At 42.0% G+C, this 21941-nt stretch overlaps 1 protein-coding gene and 1 long non-coding RNA gene across 2 annotated transcripts in view; both read right to left on the bottom strand.

Annotated features, from left to right (window-relative positions):
• Positions 1–10618, bottom strand: part of KPNA3 (karyopherin subunit alpha 3) — an 89597-nt gene extending 78979 nt beyond the window's left edge. The window contains exon 1 of the mRNA XM_040622686.1: positions 10415–10618. Within this exon, the coding sequence (XP_040478620.1) occupies positions 10415–10483 (69 nt within the window). The 5' untranslated portion in view covers positions 10484–10618. The remainder of the gene's footprint in view (positions 1–10414) is intronic.
• Positions 10619–12593: 1975 nt separating this feature from the next.
• On the bottom strand, positions 12594–15874 carry LOC121100216. The gene is made up of 2 exons (XR_005831961.1): positions 14136–15874; positions 12594–12808 (listed from the first exon to the last, which is right to left on the bottom strand). It is a non-coding gene; the product is annotated as an uncharacterized LOC121100216 (long non-coding RNA).
• Between the last annotated feature and the right edge of the window lie 6067 nt (positions 15875–21941).

Genomic DNA, 21941 nt, shown 5'->3' with positions numbered 1-21941 from the left:
GATTGTTTATGTTACCTGTAAGGCTTGCAGTTAAAAGCAGGGTATCTGTAGTTAAGTGTCTGGGGGAAGAAAAGTTTATGTCAATTTTTGACAGCACGGGGGTGGGCACTCCTAACCCCTGCATTGTTCAAGAGCCAATTGTATATGCTTAGATATCAGTCTCTCCCACTAAACTGAGCAAGGACACTGTTATTTATATTTATTATCTTTGGCATCAACAATGCCTGCCCAGCCCATAGCAAATGCTAAATAAGTATTTAATAAATCTATTATCCAAGTCACTAGGATATATAAAGCATCAAATTAAAAGGGAAGAGAGGAACTACTACAGGTAAACACGCTGACAATATCAAACAGAAAGCTGACTGTGCAAGGTAAGGATAGGCAAAAGAATTATGAGGAGCAAGAACTCCACAACCATAGAAATTAAGGATAAAATTCTGACAAATCTAAGAACCTAAAGGCATTACTTATATAAAAGTAAAAACTGATACCATATGCATAATGGTGATTCTCAAGAAACAAGAAAATAACTAAATTATATTCTATCTAAGAAGGCAGAGAAATGTATGGGACACAGAATCACCAATATTTCGAAATAAAAGAAAGTTTGGTATGTAAACAAATAAACTTAAAGCCCAGAAAACACAATCATTCAGAAAGATTAATTCCAAGTAAATATAGTCAGGTTTATTTTTGCCATATTTTAACTATCAATGTTGGTATCCTAGGCTGTGACAAAATTTTTCTTAATAGCAAAACTGCACAAAGTACAGCTATATCCTCCTTATATTTTTCTACTGCTTTACCTTCAAAATAAAGGAACAGAGACTGGGAAGCAAGAATATAGCCACACTCCATGCTAAGAAACCAAAGTCAACTTAGGAACAGTGTCAATCATGGAAAGAGAATGTCACTGACTTTGAAGTTAGATTTTTCCAGATACATTTTCTAACTCCTTTGCTGGATACCAAGAAGTCAGGTTACTCTTTCACTTCAAATGTTATCCAGTCTATATCACATTTCACCCAAATAACAAAAATTCATTTCACCAAATGTAGTGACTATGACATTACAACATTAAACTATTCTTTTTTTTTTTTAAGAGAGAGAGGAAGGGAGGGGCACAGAGAGAGAGAGAGACAGAAAGAGAGAGGTAGAGAAAGGGGGGGGGAGAGAATATTGAGCAGGTCAATCCCAGCGTGGAGCCCAACACCGGGCTCGATCTCATATCCCTGAGATCATGACCTGAGGTGAAATCGAGAGTTGGATACTTAACCAAATGAGCCACCCAGGCTCCCTAAACTAGTCTTTATCTGAACTACCTTTATCTGAACTATCTTTATCTATTCTTTATCATCTGAACCCTCTGACTGATCTTAGTATCCCTACTGGGATATAGTCTAAATTACACAGCATCACCAAGTGAAGAATTTTTTTTAAATCAAAAATGCTTAAACTGAAGATAATCATGCCTCTAAAGCTAACCTCCAGTTTACAGAAAATCTAGAGGGTGGTAAGAAACAGGAGGAACAAGTTAAGCAATACCACAATGAAACAGACAAATCCAGTATTTAGGACAGTTTATTAGGTTGAACCATATGAAATTGCTGATACTTGACTGATACTTGACTCAAAAATGGAAATTTCATATAGTTCAACTTAATACAAGAAAACTGACCTGATTTCTTCAACAAATTAACAGCATTTATAGAAAGGCGGAAGCAGTCCAAGTCCATCAGTGGATGAATGGACAAAACAAGGTACCTATATACAATTGAGTATTATTCAGCCATACAAAGAAACGACATTCTGATACATGCTACAACATAGATGAACCTCGAAGACATTATGCTGAGAGAATTCAACCAACCACAAAAGGACAAATATTGTATGATTCTATTTATGTGAGGTTCCTAGAGTAGTCAAATTCATATAGACAGAATGTAGAAGGAAGTTTGTCAGGGGCTGGCCGGAGAGGGAATGCAGAGTTATTGTTTAATAGGGACAGAGTTTCAGTTAGGAAAGATAAAGAAGTTCTGGAGATGGAACAGTGATGATCATTACACAACAATGTGAATGTACTTGATGCTACAGAACCGTACACTTAGAATAGTTAAAATTGTAAATTCTGTTATGTATAAATTTTACTACAATTTAAAAAAATGGGGGGAGGAGCCTATTCTAGATTAAAGGAGACTTAGGAAACATAACCAAACGTGATCTGATCTTGTTTAATCCTGGTTCTAATGATCAAATGTTAAGGGGGGAAAAAAAAAGTAAGGGACAACTGGGGAAATTTAAAATGTGGACTAGATTAGATGTTATTAGGAAATTATTGTGTCAGGGTGATATGGTATTTATGTAAGAATGCATTATTTTCTGCAGAAGTAGTCTTAAGTCTTCAGGAGTAAAATGTCACGATGTCTGTTACATACAGAGATGGAACAAAAGATGAAACAAAGAGCAAACTGTTACTTACTATAAATCCAAGTGATGTGCATATGGAATTATATTATTCTCTCTACTCTTCTACAATATTAGAATATTTCTATGATTAAAAAGTAAGAGGAGCACCTGGGTAGTGCAGTCAGTTAAGTGTCTGACTCTTGGTTTCGGCTCAGGTTGTGATCGTGGGGTCTGGGGATTGGGCCCCAAGTCGGGCTCTTCCCTCTGTGCGGAGTCTGCTTCTGACTCTCTCCCCCTCTGCCTCTGCCCCTCCCCCACTCACTCGCACGTGCTCTAAAATAAATTTAAAAAAAATAAAATAATATAAAAAAATTGAGAAAAAATTATAATTATTCCACTATGCATGTGTCTTAATCTCCCAACACTTTACCTATTATAATAAAAAGTTTGTACTTGATCTGAAAAGCAATAGAAAAGGCACTAAAAGATTAAAAGCTTCAGTTCAAAAATGTATTTTAAGAAAATTATTGTGCTGGTGGTACCTGGTATAGACATATTCATTCAAGAAATATTTTTGTGCTTACTTTGTTCCAGCCACTGCACTAAGTAGGCAAAGGAAATACACAGTCTATGTGTTCAAAAAGTTCACAAACTAGTAGAGAAAGAGCTAAAACATAATTGAAATACATTATCATAACTACAATGAGAAAGATATATTCAGGAGCAAAGAATAGTACCTAACTCAACCTGGGAATATAGGAGATTCAGAAAGATTTCTCCTAAGAGCTAAACCCAGAGTTGAGTATTTAAAGAGGGGTAGGAATTAGCCGGCCAGGCAACAGGAGGCAGGGAAGGATATTCCAGTCAGCAGGATAGCCCTGAGAATAGAAATAGCACTGGCAAGCAGGGGAGGGCAGGATTCCAGATTATGTATAAGCATATAAGAAGTTCAGTGGTGCTAGAGCTTAAAGGGGCAGGGAGGGAGAGAGGAAGGAAAGCTGAACCTGGAAAAACAATCAGGTATCAGGCTCACTGAAAGATTGCATGGACTGGAGAAAGAACACCACTTTGCGGGCAACTTTTAAATTGCCAGATGATAAGTACTAAGCCTGAAAGTGGGCTGGAGGCAGTGAATAGAGAGACAGGGCCAAAATCCAGAGACAGCACAGAGATTCAAGCTACATGACTGGCATCTGACTGAATGTGGAAGATGAGGAAGGAGTCCAAGAAGCCTCTCAAGTTTCAGGTCACAGTGAGGGTGATGATGCCATAAACAGAAAAAAGAAAAAAAAAAGGCAGAACATGGCTTTAAACACTTTGAGCTTAAGGAGCTGATGTGATGTTCATGTGATTAATTTCCAGCAGATGCTTAAAACAGATTTAAGTCCCCCACACTGAAATGATAGTTAAAACTAAGGGAGCTGCTTAATGTGGGCAAGAAAAACAATCTATAGAGAAGAGAGTCACAGACAGAATCCTAAGACGTGCCTACACACAATAGGAAGGAAGAAGAGTTGGCAAATCAACCAAAAAGGAGTAATCAATGAGGCAGAAGGACGAGGAGAGATGTTATGCCATTAGTGAATTCAAGAAAAAATAATTATAACTTATCTGCTGTGTGATATATAGATTGCTGAAAAACTTCATGGTCTGCAATATTAAGAAAAAAGAGGGAAATACATCAAGATGTTTAGGGCAATAAGCACCTTTAAGACAGAACACAGGGTTAAACAGAGCCTAGAGGCAGAATATGGGTGAAGGGGCAATGTGCATACTCTTGGACTTGCTATGCTCAACTGTATTTCTGTACTTCACAAATTTGTGTTCGAGTACTGTTACTCAGGAGTGCTAAACAGTTAACATGCTGGTAAAAATCAACTCAAAAATCAAATATGAACTAACATGAATTCTGCACTAGCTAACATTATTCCTCTTCGGTATTCAAGTATGAATTAGTTCATGTTACAAAAAATACATTATAGCAGAACAGACTTTCTCAAAGGAGGGCTAGGCAAAAAATACATTATAGCAGAACAGACTTTCTCAAAGGAGGGCTAGGCAACAGTATCAATGCCATGGAGTCAACACCGAAAGAAATTACTGAAGTCCTAGAATCATAGTGTACCATTCACTCCAAATGTACAGTGTATTAAAATATATTATCTAGTCTCTCTTCTCAGAATATTTATTAAATTTTATATACCGGTCACCAAATGACCACTCACAGCCAAGGTCTCTACCCTCAGTGAGCTTCTTTACAGAGACCACATACTTTAAAACAAATTTTTTAAAATTTAAATTCAATTTAGTTAACATATAGTGTATTATTAGTTTCAGGGGTAGAATTTAGTGATTCATCAGTTGCATATAACACTCAGTGCTCATTACATCAAGTGCCCTCCTTAATGGCCATCATCCAGTTACCCCATACCCACACCCACCTCCCCAGAGCCCACATACTTGAACAGCTACACACACAATGAAGTTGTTGTAGATCATAGCAATTTATCCCAAAGAGGTAAAGGAAAATTCACTTAGGAAAGCTTTAGAGAGAAGGAAAAGACTTAGGAGTGACAGCAGGAAAGGCCCTATGGAGAACTTCTGAAGGTTTTTTGTTTTGTTTTGTTTTTTAATAGAATGACATGGTGTGGCAGAATTATAATCTTTTTTTTTTAATGATTTTTTATTATATTATGTTAGTCACCATACAGTACATCCCCGGTTTCCGATGTAAAGTTCGATGATTCATTAGTTGTGTATAACACCCAGTGCACCATGAAATACGTGCCCTCCTTATTACCCATCACCGGTCTATCCCATTCCCCCACCCCCCTCCCCTCTGAGGCCCTCAGTTTGTTTCTCATAGTCCATAGTCTCTCATGTTTCATTCCCCCTTCTGATTACCCCCCCTGGCAGAATTATAATCTTGGTGTTCCAGAGATATAGGAAGGAGTCTGAGTGAAGAAAGAGTTTGCCAGAGTGAGCCCCACTAAACAGACAACAAAAGAAGGTATACAAGAGAATAGTGTGTGCAGAGGCATGGAAAGGATATTATACTGGTTACTCCACCATCTCAAGTCCTTTACACAGCTGGCACAAAGGAGATATAAGGAATTACGTGTGGCACCCTAAGGACTTTTAATTTTATGCTGAAGGCATTGGGATTGATCTTACCAAGAAAGCAACACACACACACACAAAATTTTCGGAAAGATCAACCCACAAGATACAATGGGAAGGGAAGATATTGGAGACAGGAAAACCAAGTGCACTATCATACTTACACAGGTGAGACTGACAGCAGCCCAAACTAGCACAGCTACAGTAAATAAGGTCGGTATCAAAGGTAAAAATAGGAGGGCTCTTCAGATCACTGACCAATACAGAAAAGTGAAGGAAGTGAAGAGAAGTGAGTCAAGGATAAGGTTTCAAGCTTGAACAATTGGGTAGTACTACTTAGTAACAGAGGCTCCAAAGAGAGAAGCAAATTTGGTAAAGCTGGTCAAATTTACAGATGAGAAAATGTGTATTATCTCCAATATTAGAAACTTAAGCATAAAGTTTAAGTGTTAAACCCAAGGATATCAGTTGTTATTTTTTGGTGAAACCAACTAACTAGCTCCTTACTAATAAGGAAACTCTGTAACAGTAAAAAGGAAAAAAAAGCAAATAAATCAAATGATAACTAAGATATCAGAAATTTTTATTAGCAAGGTTCTAAAACACCAGGACAGGAATTTCTGTGAAACAGCCAAGATTTCTTTAATATTTCCCCCATTAATTAAGTTTCAGATGTATTTCATACACATCAGGTTTGATGCTCCATACAGCGGAGAGATCATGAAGAACGTGAGCAAGAGTTCTGGCGTTAAGTGTCATACTGCTTCACTGTAAGCCCAGGTCCTGCCACTTACATCCCCCCGCCCATGACACAGGCTACTTAAGAATCGTAGGCTTCAAGTCTCCTCAGCAGTGAATGTGGATAATAATAGTACATACTTCACAGGATTGTTGTGAAGACTAAATAATCCATATAAAATACTCAGTACAGGTATACTGCAAACACTTAACAAATGTTAAGATTTTTAAAATAATTGTTATTAGTTATTGTTACTGATAAAAATGTTACATTCTTGAGGTATAAGGAGCAAGAAAAAGCAAAGTTGACCTGGGTCGCAATTACCAGAGTGTTTGATTTATAAGTATTCATTAAATGGAACATTTCCATTTCATGCACTTTTCTGTAAGTATATTGGAAAAATTTTTTTAAATTTAAAAAATTTTGTAAAAGGGAAAAAAATCTAAGAACAATGCCTTACATAAAAAGGACTGGTATTAAAACACACACTCCAGAGCAAATGAAGATAATTAAGAGTTTCCTTTTCACAATGTATTCCCTGGTTTTAGCTACAAAATTTATTCCCCCTACTCAAGCTCCAAACTTCTATCAGTGATAATTATTCCCTCCCCTACCTGTACCTACAGACCTCAGGACAAATTTTATCCCCTTTCTCTACTTGAGTTTTATGAAGAAGAGGAAGAGAAAGGAAGAGGAGAAGGAAGTTGAAATCCTATTTCCATGTTATGACCATCCCCAATCTCAATTTTTTTGAAAATTCCTCCTTCCATATGGGATAAGAGTATTATTCCTCCAGAACTGCCAGTCACCTTTTTCAATTGCTCTAATCATGTTGTACCTTCTAACTCTACTCTGGAATAAATTCCTTCAGATCTCCCCATCAAGGATCTCTCTTTCAAGAAGTGTCCAAGCAACTCTTTGCCACAGACATATTTCTCAGACCACCACGGGCCATACGGAAGTCTCATCTCTTCACTCCCTAATCTGTTCGTTCTTCTTTCTCACCAGTCTTCATTCACTAATTTCTTTTTTTTTTTTTTAAGATTTTATTTATTTATTTGACAGAGAGACAGCCAGCGAGAGAGGGAACACAAGCAGGGGGAGTGGGAAAAGAAGAAGCAGGCTCCCAACAGAGGAGCCTGATGTGGGGTTCGATCCCAGAACGCCGGGATCACGCCCTGAGCCGAAGGCAGACGCTTAACGACTGAGCCACTCAGGCGCCCCTTCATTCACTAATTTCTTATGTGCCCTGTTCAAGTCTAGCACATACTTCCTATAAAATTCACCAACCTCTTTTCTATGAAGCCATTCTTGACTGACTACGAAATTACGCTCTTCCTCCACCCTCTCCCCATACACAATTTCCTATGAATGGAATGGCCTAACTCTATATTTTTATTTCCTTTAGAAAATATGTATTTTATTTGTGTATCAGCTGGTTGCATATTTTATAATGTTTTATCTTCTGTCTCTCCTATATGTGAAAATCACATCTCATCAAAGTGCATCTCACTGTTTTGAAACAGCCTGATAATCACAACTACTTAGTCACAAGGCTAAGTTGTCGTGTAAGTTTCTCATTTTAACGCAGTTTCGAATGGATAAAACTAAGTCAGACGCAGTGTCTATCTAGTCTTGGTTATACCTAAATCCCCAAGAGAGGCACTTCCCAGATTTGACCCCAGTTTACCGTTTAGTCACACTCCCTTCTCTCTCAGCAGTCCTACTGCATTCTCTCAGGACTGCTCAATTACTCCTCCCACAAGCCTGCAATGCCCCTTCCTTGTGCCCTCCCTTTTCCTGCATTTTACCGGGCCAACTTTCTTTCCTCTTTCAGGATCAGCTTACTCCAATTCATCCACTAGGAATCAACCAGAACATCTCCCGTGACTGCTCAGCTCCAAGTTAGAATTTTCTCAGAATATACTTATTGATGTACTGCACTGTAATTATCAGTTTACTTTTCTATTACTCCCACTGAACTGTAAACTCCTTGAGATACAGGCTGAATTTAATCTTTTGTATCCCCAACACCTAATACTGTCAGACATCCAATTGACAATTAGTGAATGAATGCTCATACCCACTTCATGACCTTGTGCATGCTACAAAAGCACTCTCACGTTTCCTCCCCTAAAGTACTTTCCTCCTGTAAAGTAGGGATAATGCTATACCTAGTTCATAAAGTTCTTATAAGGATTAAATGAAGTCTCATGAAGCTCTTAGTATAGTGTCTGCCCCATAGAATACCATTTGAAAGTCTGCTATTTCATGCCTTAGTTACCCTAATGTATCCTGGGAAATATAATGTTATGACCATTATTTTCAGGCTAAAAGGCTTGGCAGCTATGCCTCTTTTTCATGCATCCAGAACTCATTAATTACATTCTGATCATCAGCAAATATTTACTGCATACCTATTATGCCCAGGAGTCCTTATGAGGTAGCATTGAGCTCCCAGAACACAATAATATAGGCAAGTAATAAAACAAAAATGTGTACCAAGATCCAAGAGAGGAAACAATGTTATTAGTTCTTCTGTACAAATAATATGGGTATTTTTCAAACTACTTAAGTTTAGCTTTATAATAGTAGTAAGCTTCAAAAACAATTACTGATGGGAAAAGTTCAAAGTTAACAATCATCAAGTGGGCAAAACAGGAGGCAGTTTCAAAATTTCTTGTTGCTTTCCTAAGTTTCACTTTTGCTTAGAAATACTTCTCACAAAAGAAATTTAACCATGACCAGAATAGAGATAGATGACCTTTGTGTTATTCAAATGGGAATTCCACAGTATTTACTTAGGTTTTTTCCAATTAGCATTTAATTTTGTAGCTCTGAAAAATCGCCTGAGTTCTGTCTGTTCCTCTACAAAACTGGAACGCCGACTGTTTCCCCACCACCTTCTCTCTTTAAGACAGGAAAAATGCACACTTCTTAGTCACACTGGCCCTTTATCAAGAATTACAAAACTGCAAATCATGTCACCTAGTATTAGAAAAGGACGCTGTGGACTTAAAACCACGTTCTCCCTAACAAATCCAGAGGTCAGAGTCCCAGGGAAGTTTGTGCTGTAACTACATTGCTTTCAGTAGCTGCAGAGAGACCTCTAGCGCTGCCTCAATAAGCCGAGTTTGCAAATAGTACCTGCTAATGTCACCTTAACGAAACAATGGCAACATGCTGAGTAGCAACGAACTAAGTAACCAAGATGTTTACAGTTTTGCAACCACTTGGAAATTGTACCAGCTTGAAGCAAGAGATATATACAAGGCCGGCCGTAAGAAGCTATGTATCTAAATTATTTCGGTAAAACATGTCAAAGAAATTATGATCCTATGCACAATCCCACTACAAGAACGGCTAAGAAAACAGGTCCTGTGAGCGGAGGTCGGAACAACGTCTCTTCCAAAGCCTCAACACAATAGATGGTAAACTATTGTCCACCTTCAGCTTGCTCCAAATGCCAGCAGTAACAGGAGTATGAGCTGAAATAGCTCAGCAGGACTGGTCCAAAGGACAGCACTGGAATATGAGAAAATGGTCCTGGCGCATCCTACCCTCCCCCATCCACCACCCTCAAACAAGTCAGTTACCCGGCTGGTCCCCACCCCCCTCTGCGGGCCGCCACCGCCCGCCTGGGCCCGGCTCGCCGGAGATACGCGCGGGGACCCGCACAGCCCCGGCTCCCTGTGCGGCAGCGCGGGAGGCACCGAGGGGGCCGCGCCGGGCGGGAGGCTGCACGGGCAGCGGGCGCGAGTCGCGGCCGCCCCCTCCACGGTGCGGTCGACGGACCACGGCGGCAGCATCCCGGGCCCGCGAGGCCCCGGCCCGAGGACCCCGCCTCAGCTCCACATCCCTTCCTCGCCGACAGCAGGCCGCGCCCGCGTGACGGGGCCGAAAACCCCGGCATTTCCCGGTCCCCGCGCCGGCAGTTCCGGAGGGTGGCTGCAGCCCGGCCCGCGGTCCCGTCGCCCGCTCCGCCCAGCCCGGGGCCGCGGTGACGGGAGGCGGCGGCCAACTCCGACCCACCGCGAGCCGGCGAGAACCAGCCCGGCGCCGGCCCCCCGCCCCTCCCCGCCGCCGTGGGGCCGGCGCGGCCAGGCGGGCGACCCGGGCGGGCCCAGACCACGGAAGCACACTCACTTCCACATCGCGGCCCTTGTTCTTAAAGCTCTTGATGCGGTGGTTCTCCAAGCCCGGGTTCTCGGCCATGGCTGCGCGCGGCTCCGGCGGCGGCTACTCCTGCGGCTGCGGCGGCGGCGGCGAGTCTCGGCGCGGGAGGGGGAGGTGGGGGAGGGCGAGAGGGGATGGGAGGGGGAGGGGGAGAGGAGAGCACAGAGCACGTTCCGCGACGCCTCCGAGCGCGAGGTGGCAGCAGCGCCGGGGGAGGCGCAGGCCGACTGCCGGGCGGGGCGGAGTTGGGAATGGCGCTGAGAAGTCGCGCGCGCCCGGCGAGCTGGGGTCACGTGACCGGCGCGGCCCCAGCCTGGACGCCTGCCGGACTGTTCTTGGGATGAACCCCCCCCCCCAGGGCCTCCCCACAACCCCTGGAGGATGCAAGTCGTGTGCCAGCAGTGGAGTCAGATCGAGCGGCTTTTACTGCCCCCTGAGACGCAGAGCTGCGGGCAGAAACTACAGTTCCCAGCATGCCAAGTACCGGCGGGGGCAATTCTCCCGGCCTTGACAGAACGGGAAGAATGCCGGGAACTCTATGCGCGCGGCTTTCAGTGCGGCGCGCTCTGTGCGCCTGGGAGCGAAGCCCCACCCCCAAGGCCGCCTCTGGGCGGGGAAGTGGGAGGGGCTCTCCAGGAGATGGCACCTTGCGCCCTATTGGGAGGGAGGGGCGGGGCTTCATGGGAGGTGCATCTCACTCCCAGTAGCCTAGAAAATTAGAAACCAATCGACGGGTTGTGCTTTGCTTCCTTGCTTCTTTGGGGTCTCCTGGAATAGCAGCCACCCTCATTCGTTGTTCCCTTGCTCTGCTTTGGTTTTATAAATAGTAATTATTTCCATGTGACATGTAGATTTGCGATGTGTGTGTTTATGTATGTGCTACCTGGCTTACTGCACTGGAATTAAGCTCAATGAGAGCAGGGACTTTTGTTGGTTTACTGCTGAATTCCTCGTGTCAGAACAGTTCTTTACTGAGTATTAATACTCAGTAAATACTCGGACAAATCAGCGCTGTAGTGTTGTTTCTCGATTTCTTCATCATCCTTCCAAACCCGGTTCTGCAACCTTCACACTGGCAATTCCTGCATTTCCGTGTCCCCAACACCTCTCGTTCCATCACCACACATAATTTCTCAGCCTTCAAGAAGCAGTCAATTCTCATCTGCAGACTCTCCAATCCAGTATCTTCCCTTAGGGTCATTGGAGGACTGATTACAGGAATTTGGATTAATAACACTAACAGAAAGTAGCTTTCTGGAGCAGTTGGGTTTCTTTGATTACATGTGAAATAATCAGTTTCAGAATCTATGGCAGATACAAGCAGGTATGCAGTATTATAGTACAATTCAAATGATATTGATGTAATGCAATGGTTGGTAGAAATATAACCTTAAAGAGATTAAAGAAGACATTTTTTTGGAGCAAAAGGGCCTTAAAGATCCTGCAGTCCAGGGGTCATGAATTCAGAGGCCTTACAATGGCCGTGGCATTTGTTTTGTGAGTGGTAGGATGTGGCCTGTTGATAAACACAGGCCCATTAAAGGCTTCAGACCACTGTTGCGAAAGGTCCAGTTTTTCAAAGAAAACCAAAAGTCTGTGTTTTCTCTTCATTTTTAAATTTCTGTTTGCATTTTTAAATGCACTTTATTGGGTCAGTCACTTGAGAATTCCAGGCCCTCATGTTACATATCCGATCCTAATCCAACCACTCATCTGAAGGGAAACAACAATAGCACACACCCAAAATTTAGAATGAATAGATTACTTCTAGTTCTTAAGGCAATGGAAGTGTGTGTCTGCCGTTCTCCCTGACTGACTGTAAGAGAAACCAGACTATTCCTCTGTTTCTACTATAATTTAGCAAGGCATTCTCTTTAAAGGTTACTTTACCCCCTTCCATCACTTCTCTTCACCCTACTTGCTGTCATCAAATGTGTAAGTCTTTCATCATTTTAGAGTTTTAAACATATTTAGTGAGCACATACCGTGTGTCAGTCATTGTACTAGCACTAGGATCTCTTTGTAAACAGAACAGCCTGGTTCCTGCCTCTACACAGCTTCATGTCTGTCAGAGGAGACAGACAATAAAACAAGTTATCACCCAAAAAGTGTGGTGGTTGTCAGGAAAGGGGAAGAAAGCTCAAGACTCACAGCAGGGAGATCTTTATTCTGAAGATCCCTGACATACAAGGATAGGATCACAAAGGGAGGTCTACATATCACATATCTAAATATTGAGAAGGTAGAGGGGCACCTGGGTGACTAACTCAGCTGAGTGTCCAACTCTTGATTTCAGCTCAGATCTGGATCTCAGGGTCGTGAGTTCAAGCCCCGTGTTGGTCTCCACACCGGGTGTGGAGCCCACTTAAAAAATAGAAATAAATAAATAAATAAATAAACAAACAAATAAATAAATAAATATTGCGAAGGTTTAAATTAAACGTACAAACTTAAATAAAATATATTCTAACATTTGACATTGACAAATGCACTTTCTTTACAACCTGGAAGTCTGGGTTTGAATTTAAATTCCCTGACTTCTTGGACTTCTGATTCAGAATGTGGTCATGCAAATGGGGCTGGAAGCCACCCCCCCCCACCCAATTTTCGTTCCCCTTCTTTTGCATCTCCTGGCTCCATCCCACATTGGAATAGAACATATGTGCATACCCGTACCTACAAGGGTCAAGTTCTGCCACTTACCCCCAAAGCTTTATTTATATCCCACTAACCACCTCAAAGGATGCTCCTTGGCCATTACTCAGGCCTGGAGTGTGCAAAGTTGTGGCATTTTGTACCCCTACCAGGACAGATCCAGGATAGAAGCCTGGGTAGCCCCTGGATGCAGGCTCGTCCATTTGAGTAGGGAATCCCAGGGCTCTGGTACCCAGAGCTGGATTTAGAAGCACAGGTTCCAGTGAGCATGACCTGTTGGCCCCATGAACTGGGTAGTACAAGGAGGAGTACAGAAGAGAGCCAGAGTGCGGTCCTCTAAAATGCAGGGTCCAGGGGCGCCTGGGTGGCACAGCAGTTAAGCGTCTGCCTTCGGCTCAGGGCGTGATCCCAGCGTTATGGGATTGAGCCCCACATCAGGCTCCTCCGGTATGAGTCTGCTTCTTCCTCTCCCACCCCCCCTGCTTGTGTTCCCTCTCTTGCTGGCTGCTCTATCTCTGTCAAATAAACAAATAAAATCTTTAATAAATAAATAAACAAACAAACAAATAAAATAAAATAAAATGCAGGGTCCAGAGCAGGGGCTTCTCTTGCCTGGGTCTAACTTAGTCATTTTTACTCTTTGCCATTATCCCCAGCAACTTAAACATCCACACTCTGGCCTCAGAGTCTCTCCATTTTCTTAACTCCACCAGGTTTCTACCACCTGTAGCCCGCACCAGGCCTTGGAGTCCTTAATCCCTGGGAAATCACTATATCCAGTGACTCAAATCCAGTTTCCCTTTGTTAGCAACCATCTCTTTCCCTCACCTTAATCTTCTCCCTTGCCCTAAAACTTTTCCTGACAAGTCTTCTTTTATGTGGGTTTCTTTTCCAAACTTATTTTGAGTGTTTACCACAAAGCAGGCATTGTTGTCATCAGACACAATAAAGGGAGTGGGGAGCAGAGCAGAGACAGGAAGGAAGAGCCCTCTTCCTGGGAGGTCAGTCAAACTTCTCCCTCCGACTCACCACCCACCTTCGCAGTGGACAGCCAGGTGGCAATACACAGGATGCAACCCAAACACAGCAGAACCAAAAGGGAGCTCGTGATTTTTCCTTCGAAGTCAGCTCCTTCTGCAAATAAAGCAACTCTGTTAATGGCATTACCATTCTTCTACGGACTCCACTCCAAGCTAAGAGTCATCTTACTCCCAGCCTCTTTCTCGACTCCCACACCTAGTCACCACGTTAATACACCCTTCAGTGCTTCTTTGATCCGGCTCTTCTTCCCCTGCCACGCACCAGTCTCCCTTGACACTGCCCTTAACTCGTTCCCTTGCTTCCTCCATCTTCTCCACAATAATCTGACTCACCTCCCCAGATCTACCTAATTCTCCCTGTATTCAACACACTCCTTCCCCTCTATCGTTGTGTGTCAAATCATTTCTCAACTCCTTAGTCTGGTGGTTCAGAGTATGTGTGACCCAGCCACAGTGCAGTGTACTTTGCTTGTCTCTGATTCCCCTACAAATAGCTAATGCTTCAGCTAACATGTTCTACTCACCCTTTCCAAGATATGTCTTAACCTTTCGAGCCTTCATATCTTTGCTGTTTGATTTACCTAAAAAGCCCTGGCCCTGTCTCTACCTGTCAAAAGTGGTCCCTCTTTAAATACTCAGTCCATGAAATCACCTTCTCCATGAAACTTTCCCAGCATGATGCAGGGGAGAGACCTTTAGACCCTGAACAGTCAGACCCTAGGGCTGACTTCCTATCAGAGCAAGGCCAGGGAAGTCACTCTATTTACCGGAAGTGTCCTCTCACCTACAAACGAGAGTTCTGACCACAGGGTATTTGTGAGAATCAAGTTCTAAAGTGCATGTGGAAGTGCTTTGAAATTGCTCCATTAATATTAGTCGTTACTGTCTTTCTGACCAGGAGTGATATCTTCCTCTCTGAAACTCAGAAGAATTTACATACTGTTTTGTATTGCTGCAATTTGTGTAGTCTTCTCTCTCACAATCACCTCTAAACCCGTGAAACAGCTTGTACATATTTGTGCTCCCAGCCTAGAGTAACTGAATCTCATGCATGTTTTCTGAATGAATGAATGAGTGAGTGCAGGAATGAACTCCTTCCTTCTCTCTTATTCATCTTTGACTGTTCACTACTCTGTAAGAGCACTGAAAGCAAAGAGCCAATATGGAAAATTGAAGAAAATGACATTGAAATTCATCAACTCAACCACCTAGCTGTGCTTCTAGAAACTCCGGTGATAAGGAAATCTAAAATAATAATAAGAGTTTACATTTACTGAGTACCTACTGCATGGCAGGTGTTTACATAAACATCTCTAATGCCCCTGAGAACAATGGGTGGAATGACCATCTCCATCTCTTTCTGGGGCAGATGGAGCCTGAGGCTCGGGGTTCAAAAGTTAGTAGTAGCAGACACAGCATTGTGGCAGTAGGGGAGAAGTTAGAGGGGAAGAACTTGAGAACTCTCAGAAATAATTGGGGACACCTAGAGAGGGGCTCGTGTCTGGCCAACGAGCACTCATACATAATAATGCAGATAATACAAATAAAGTGACTTTGTTTTGTAGTAATGGGCCCATGGACCTAAGACCTTACCCTTCCAATATAATTCAAATCATCAGAATGTAGTAAAATACACTTAATGTTAAAATTGTAGTGAGGGTACTGTAGTTATAAAAAGCATGATTCAATAATTCCAGATACAGGGGCGCCTGGGTGGTACAGCGGTTGGGCGTCTGCCTTCGGCTCAGGGCGTGATCCCGGCGTTATGGGATCGAGCCCCACATCAGGCTCCTCTGCTGGGAGCCTGCTTCTTCCTGTCCCACTCTCCCTGCTTGTGTTCCCTCTCTCGCTGGCTGTCTCTGTCTCTGTCGAATAAATAAATAAAAATCTTAAAAAAAAAAAAAATTCCAGATACACTTAAGTACCTCTCCATATCTCAAGGTCATGATCCTGGACCTTAATTGTAAGTTTACGATGTCCTAGCTATAGAACCAAATGATTTCCTGGAGACGAGCACTGTCTCAGAAGTCTAGTGACTAGCCGATTCTTTAAGTAACAAGCTGTATGTCCTCGAACAGGTTACTTCGCCTCTCTTAAGTCACAAGTTCCTTACCTATGAAAGAAGCAGGTTGGACTGGATGCTCTCTAGCCTCTCCTACAGGCGTAATTCTCTAAATCCATGAGATCGTCTATCCAGCCTAGCAGCATCCCTTCTATTTCTCATTATTTTACAAATGAGAAATCCAAAGATGGTAAGTAATCTTTATTGGAGCTGAGTGTTCTGACTTTTTTTTCCACTGGTGTCCAGTCCTTCATAGGCCTTCTGATCTTCCAGAGGCCTCTTAAATGGTTTAGGCCACCCAATCACCCCCAAGTCACAGTTTTCACTCTCCATTATTCATCTCAAATAAGAAATAGTTCATTCACATTAAGGTGTGAATGACTTTATTAAACCATATGAACCACAGTGGTTGGGATGTCTGGTATATCTAGCCCATTATTAACATCCAGCAGCCTCTCCCCACACCAGACAACAAAGAGCAGCCCCTTGGCATCCAACTGCAGCTGATCCCTGCTGGAAATTATTTTGATGAAACTGGACTTGCTGGAAAGTGACTTCTTGGAATGAATACCAGATTTCCTATCTATTTCTGTGTTATCTCCTCCAGTAAATATGAGCACCTGGAGGAAATGTGTCTCAGTCAACATTCTGTCCCCATCTCTAAGATGGTACCTGGCCCATAATGGGGCTTCGATAAATGTTGGATGGATGAATAAATACATAAACTGGAGTAGAGAAAAAACATGAAACTGACCAATGGGGGGAGAATCCATAAAAATGTTTCTTCATGGCATAAAAAAGTCACACTATGGTAAGGACGGGGATTATGGTCTTTAAATAATAATAATAACCAGTAATAACAATAATCAATAATTATTCCAGGAACTATGCTCAACCCTTACTTGGATTACTTTCCTTTAATTCTCACAACAATATTATCAGATAGAAACTATTTTTGTCCTGTTTTATAGATGAAGAGTGTAAGGCCAAGAAATGTTAAGTAACTCCTGCATGGTCAGGAGGAGATAGGGTCCAGGCAATCTGATTCCAGTGCCCACATCTGTGATTTGTTTTTCTGAGGGTAGGCACACAGAGGGGTGGGGCCAGGAAGAGTTCCACAACCTGGAGCTGGGGCATCTCCTGCAGCAGCCTGGCCCCTAGAGCCATGTTCCCCCTTCTGGCCTGCAACACATGGAGATACTCCCTGGATCTAATGCAAACAAAAGGGTTCCCACAGGACAGTAAAGCTGTAGTCGATTAAAAGAAAAAAGTCTAGTAGACTGGTGACTAAGAAATAATGAATTGGGGCGCCTGGGTGGCGCAGTCGTTGAGCGTCTGCCTTCGGCTCAGGGTGTGATCCCGGCGTTCCGGGATCGAGTCCCACATCGGGCTCCTCCGCTGGGATCCTGCTTCTTCCTCTCCCACTCCCTTGCTGTGTTCCCTCTCTCGCTGGCTATATCTCTGTCACGTAAATAAATAAAAAATCTTAAAAAAAAAAAAAGAAATAATGAATTAAACTAGTGTGAGAAAACCAGTCTATACAGAAAAGAGATTGACTGTCAAATCGGCAGAGCTGGGAGACAACCTAGCCCGATGAACCATAAATCCAGAGGTCAGACAAGAAAGGGGTTATCATCTAGAGTTCTATTAAGGAAACATCTATGTTTTGTTTGCATGTCCCTGTTTGTTGGAGACGTAGTCTGTTTACGAATATTGAGCATTAAAGATGCTGGTTTGTAAATACTCAGCTCGAAAGCCATTTATGAAAAACAAGATAACTGGAGGCAGAAGACACCTGAAAGTAGACATCAAAAAAGTTTGGTTGTGGGAGCCTCGGTGGCTCCATCAGTTAAGCATCTGCCTTCAGCTCAGGTCATGATCCCGGGGTGCTGGGATCGAGTTCCGCATCAGGCTCCCTGCTTAGCGGGAAGTCTGTTTCTCCCTCTGGCCCTCCCCTCTCTCATTCTCTCTCTCTCTCTCAAATAAATAAAAAATCTTTAATAAAAAAAAAGTTTGGTTAGTTTGATTATAAACGTACTCCTCTGTCCCTGCTACTTGGGGAATTTGTGATTCCCTAGATTGGAAAATGCCTAGAGATCTGAATCTTGCAGTAAGAGTACATACAGTTCCAGGAACATTTTCTCCCCTTTTTTCAAATTGCTATGTCCCTTATAATCAACATTGCCAATATGTTAATAACCATCAAGTAAAATGTACAATAGAAATTTTCCAAAAGAAGTTTTTCCTACTTAAATTTTATGAGTCATTTAACTTTGAGGTCTACCTGCCTTTACATACTGCAATTTAGATGACTTTGTTTTGATCCTCTATACTCAGATAAAAAAAATTTTAAATAATAATAATAAATGACTTTGATTTTGATAAAATGTTATTTTTTTCTCCAACTACTTCTTTACATTTGTTTGAAGTCTAAATGTCTTTGAAATCTAAATGTACAACACATGAGATCACAGTAGCTTGAATGTTTATAGGCCAGATAATTTGATGTCCTATGCAACCACTACATGTGGCTATTAAATTTTAATTTTAATTAAAATTAAATAAAATTAAAAATTTATTTCCTCAGTTACACTAGTCTCACTTCAAACGCTCAGTAGCTTCCACACTGTGGCTGCCGTATTATACCACAGAAACATAGAACATTATCACAGAAAGTTCTATGGGACAGCACTGCCTTAAAAAGAACACAGATTTAGCAACAGGGAGAACTGTTCCCATATCTCACTAGAGTTGTGGGGTGCCTGGTTGGCTCAGTTGGTAGAGCAAGCAGCTCTTGATCTCCAGGTCATGAGTTCGAGCCCCATGTTGGTCTTAGAGATTACTTAAGGAAAAAAAAGGAATAACTAGTTCTCACTAGACTTGTGACCAGAGTAAGTTTCTTAAACTTTCAAAGCTTCAGTTAGTTAAATTGTAGAGATACAAATACCAATATCATTGAAGTAGGAGTACAATGCCCAGCACATTTTAATTACTTAATAAGACTATTATTATTGTTTAGGGATCAAAAGGTCAAGCTTTTGAGACTGAAATTAGACATCAATATTTTCTTCATACCATGAGTACTCAAATCTTGCTGGCTACCCAAAAATATTAAATTGAATTCAAATCCAAGTACATCATAACACACTTACATTATTTTGTTTCTTCACCTAGGACATCAAACTTTTATAGGATAAAAACAACTTGAATTGCCCTAGAGAAATCTTAGACTCAGGTAGCTGTTTAAATGTATAGCGTGACCCAGGAGAGTTCTGATTCCCAATCCATCCCTGCAATTTAATTCACAAACATGTCCAGCAAATGTTTGTACTTGCACAGGAAGTCTATTGGCTAACTAAGGCTGACTTGCAGAGAAATGAGGCAAAATTCACACCCCTCTCCCCACCACCCATTAGCTTGGAGATAAAACCTGTGCAAGTTACACATCCCAGCACTTTTGAAAGTACTTCAACTTATCTAAGGGTCTCCCCCACCCACTCTCCCCTTTCCGATTAATATGGAACCTTATGTAACAGCATCCAAAACTGAGAGAGAAAGCTGTGGATAATGTGCCACAGAGCTTAATCCCTGCCCCTTTCCGATCAATATGGAACCTTATGTAACAGCATCCAAAACTGAGAGAGAAAGCTGTGGATAATGTGCCACAGAGCTTAATCCCTGCCACTTTCACAGAGGGACACATTGCAGTTAGGAATGCGGGCAGCCAGAGCCAAGATAATCCCAGACTCATAGAACAATTGTTCTATCAACCCCAACTACACAAAACAACCCAAACAAAAATAGCCAGGAGAAGCTATGAGTAATCTACAACTCATCATGATACGAATTGCTAACATCACACTTACTTTGAAATTTCCGTTTTTCTAAGCTTCTCAAAAAAAAAAAAGCAAGATTATGCAATGAGATGATAAAAAGATAGAGGACAATACTCTGCCCTCATTATTCAAAGCTGGATTGCAAAATAGATACTAGTTTTAAAAAAACCTTTGTTTCGTCCCTTTTTTAGACCTTTAATCGAACTTAGGTTTTCTTTCATCCAAAGAGGTACAAATAAACGGAGATATCTCTCCTGGAAGACTACAGTCCAGTAACCGTTGGGAAGTCAGTGAAAATACATAGTAGCAAAATGCTGTCAGAATACGTTCTGACCCGTAATATGAGCAGATACAATTCCAGTCACTCACTGCCAAGAGATAAATCAAAACCAAGCCAACACCTACCATCTAAAATGGTCATAATTCTGGGGTGCCTGGGTGGCTCAGTCGTTAAGCGTCTGCCTTCGGCTCAGGGCGTGATTCCAGGGTTCTGGGATCGAGCCCCACATCGGGCTCCATGCTCTTATTGGAGCCTGCTTCTTCCTCTCTCACTCCCCCTGCTTGTGTTCCCTCTCTCACTGGCTGTCTCTCTCTCTCTCTGTCAAATAAATAAATAAAATCTTTAAAAAAAAAGGTCATAATTCTGAAAAAATGTCTGCAAATGACTCTTTGTTTACTTTTGACATGAGAATAATAATAAACATCGATCGAGCTCTTAACATGTTCTAAGCACTGTTCTAAGTGATTTGCATGTATTACTAACAACAACCCTCTAAGGTAGGTAGATAATGTCATTTCCCATTTTACAGATGAGTACAGTGAGACACTGAGTGGTTAAATGACTTTCCCAAGATCACCAGCTAATCATTGTGAGAGCCAGGATCCAAGCTCAAGCAATCTGGATTCTTTTACACTCTTGTCTCTATGGGCAGTTGGAACAATGAGGAACTTAAACACAAACCTATGACCATTCACCAGGACCAATATCTTATAGCTGTGTTTGTTTGCAGAAAGCAATTAAAAGGAAGAACCCCACACTTGATTGGGGTCTGTTATCATCATCAAACCCTCTTCTCTTTGGTGTTCAGAATCCCCCATAAGAAGTGTCTCAGCTGGCAACAATTTTGAAAAGTCAAGAGGCGAATTCTGGTGACATTCTTTTAGCTCTAAATCAAACTGCACCTGAGGTTGGAACAGTCCATGAATTTTTCTATCTCTTTTTTTAAATTATATGAATGAATAAATTATATGAAATTATATGAATGAATAAATTTCCTTCTTAAAAAACTGTTTGAGTTTTGACAGAAGAACCCATAACCAATGTACCCTCTTCTCCAATCACCACCACCTCCACTCAGCCAGTTTATTCAAAAATTCTGTAGAATGACCACAAAAGCTCTTTCTACTGGACTTGAAATTGGGAAGACATGAACCAGGAGGTGCTATCCCCAAGGTTGCTGGAATCTGCCATACAGAGTCCAGGGAACCCACTCAGCCAAGGGAAGGTAGAGCCAAAGATGCAGAGAAACTGAACCCTGTGACAGCATTTCAGTCCTGAATCCTTTCTAGTACCTTAGACCAATAAATCCCAGTTTTGGTTAAGTTCTATCATTAGTGATTGAAAGAGTTCTAAACCACCCCTTTAATATGTCTCAATTCATCTTCTCCTCTCATCTGACCTTGCCTTGGTCCAGGTTGATATCCCTTCTTTACAGGAAGCCCCAGTTATCTATTACTGTCTTACAAAGACCCTAAAATGGAGTAGCTTAAAACAACGACTTATTATTTCTCCTGCTACTGTGCGTTGGCAATGGGCGACTGCCTGGATTTATTAGTCAGCTTTACCGCAGTAACATATGACTCCCTGAGCTGGCTTGTATCAACCAATATTCCTCATTCTGCCA

This window comes from Ursus maritimus, unplaced genomic scaffold, assembly GCF_017311325.1.
Source record: "Ursus maritimus isolate PB19 unplaced genomic scaffold, ASM1731132v1 scaffold_10, whole genome shotgun sequence".
NCBI classification, from domain to species: Eukaryota; Metazoa; Chordata; class Mammalia; order Carnivora; family Ursidae; genus Ursus; species Ursus maritimus.
This window is presented reverse-complemented; position numbering and strand designations above follow the sequence as displayed.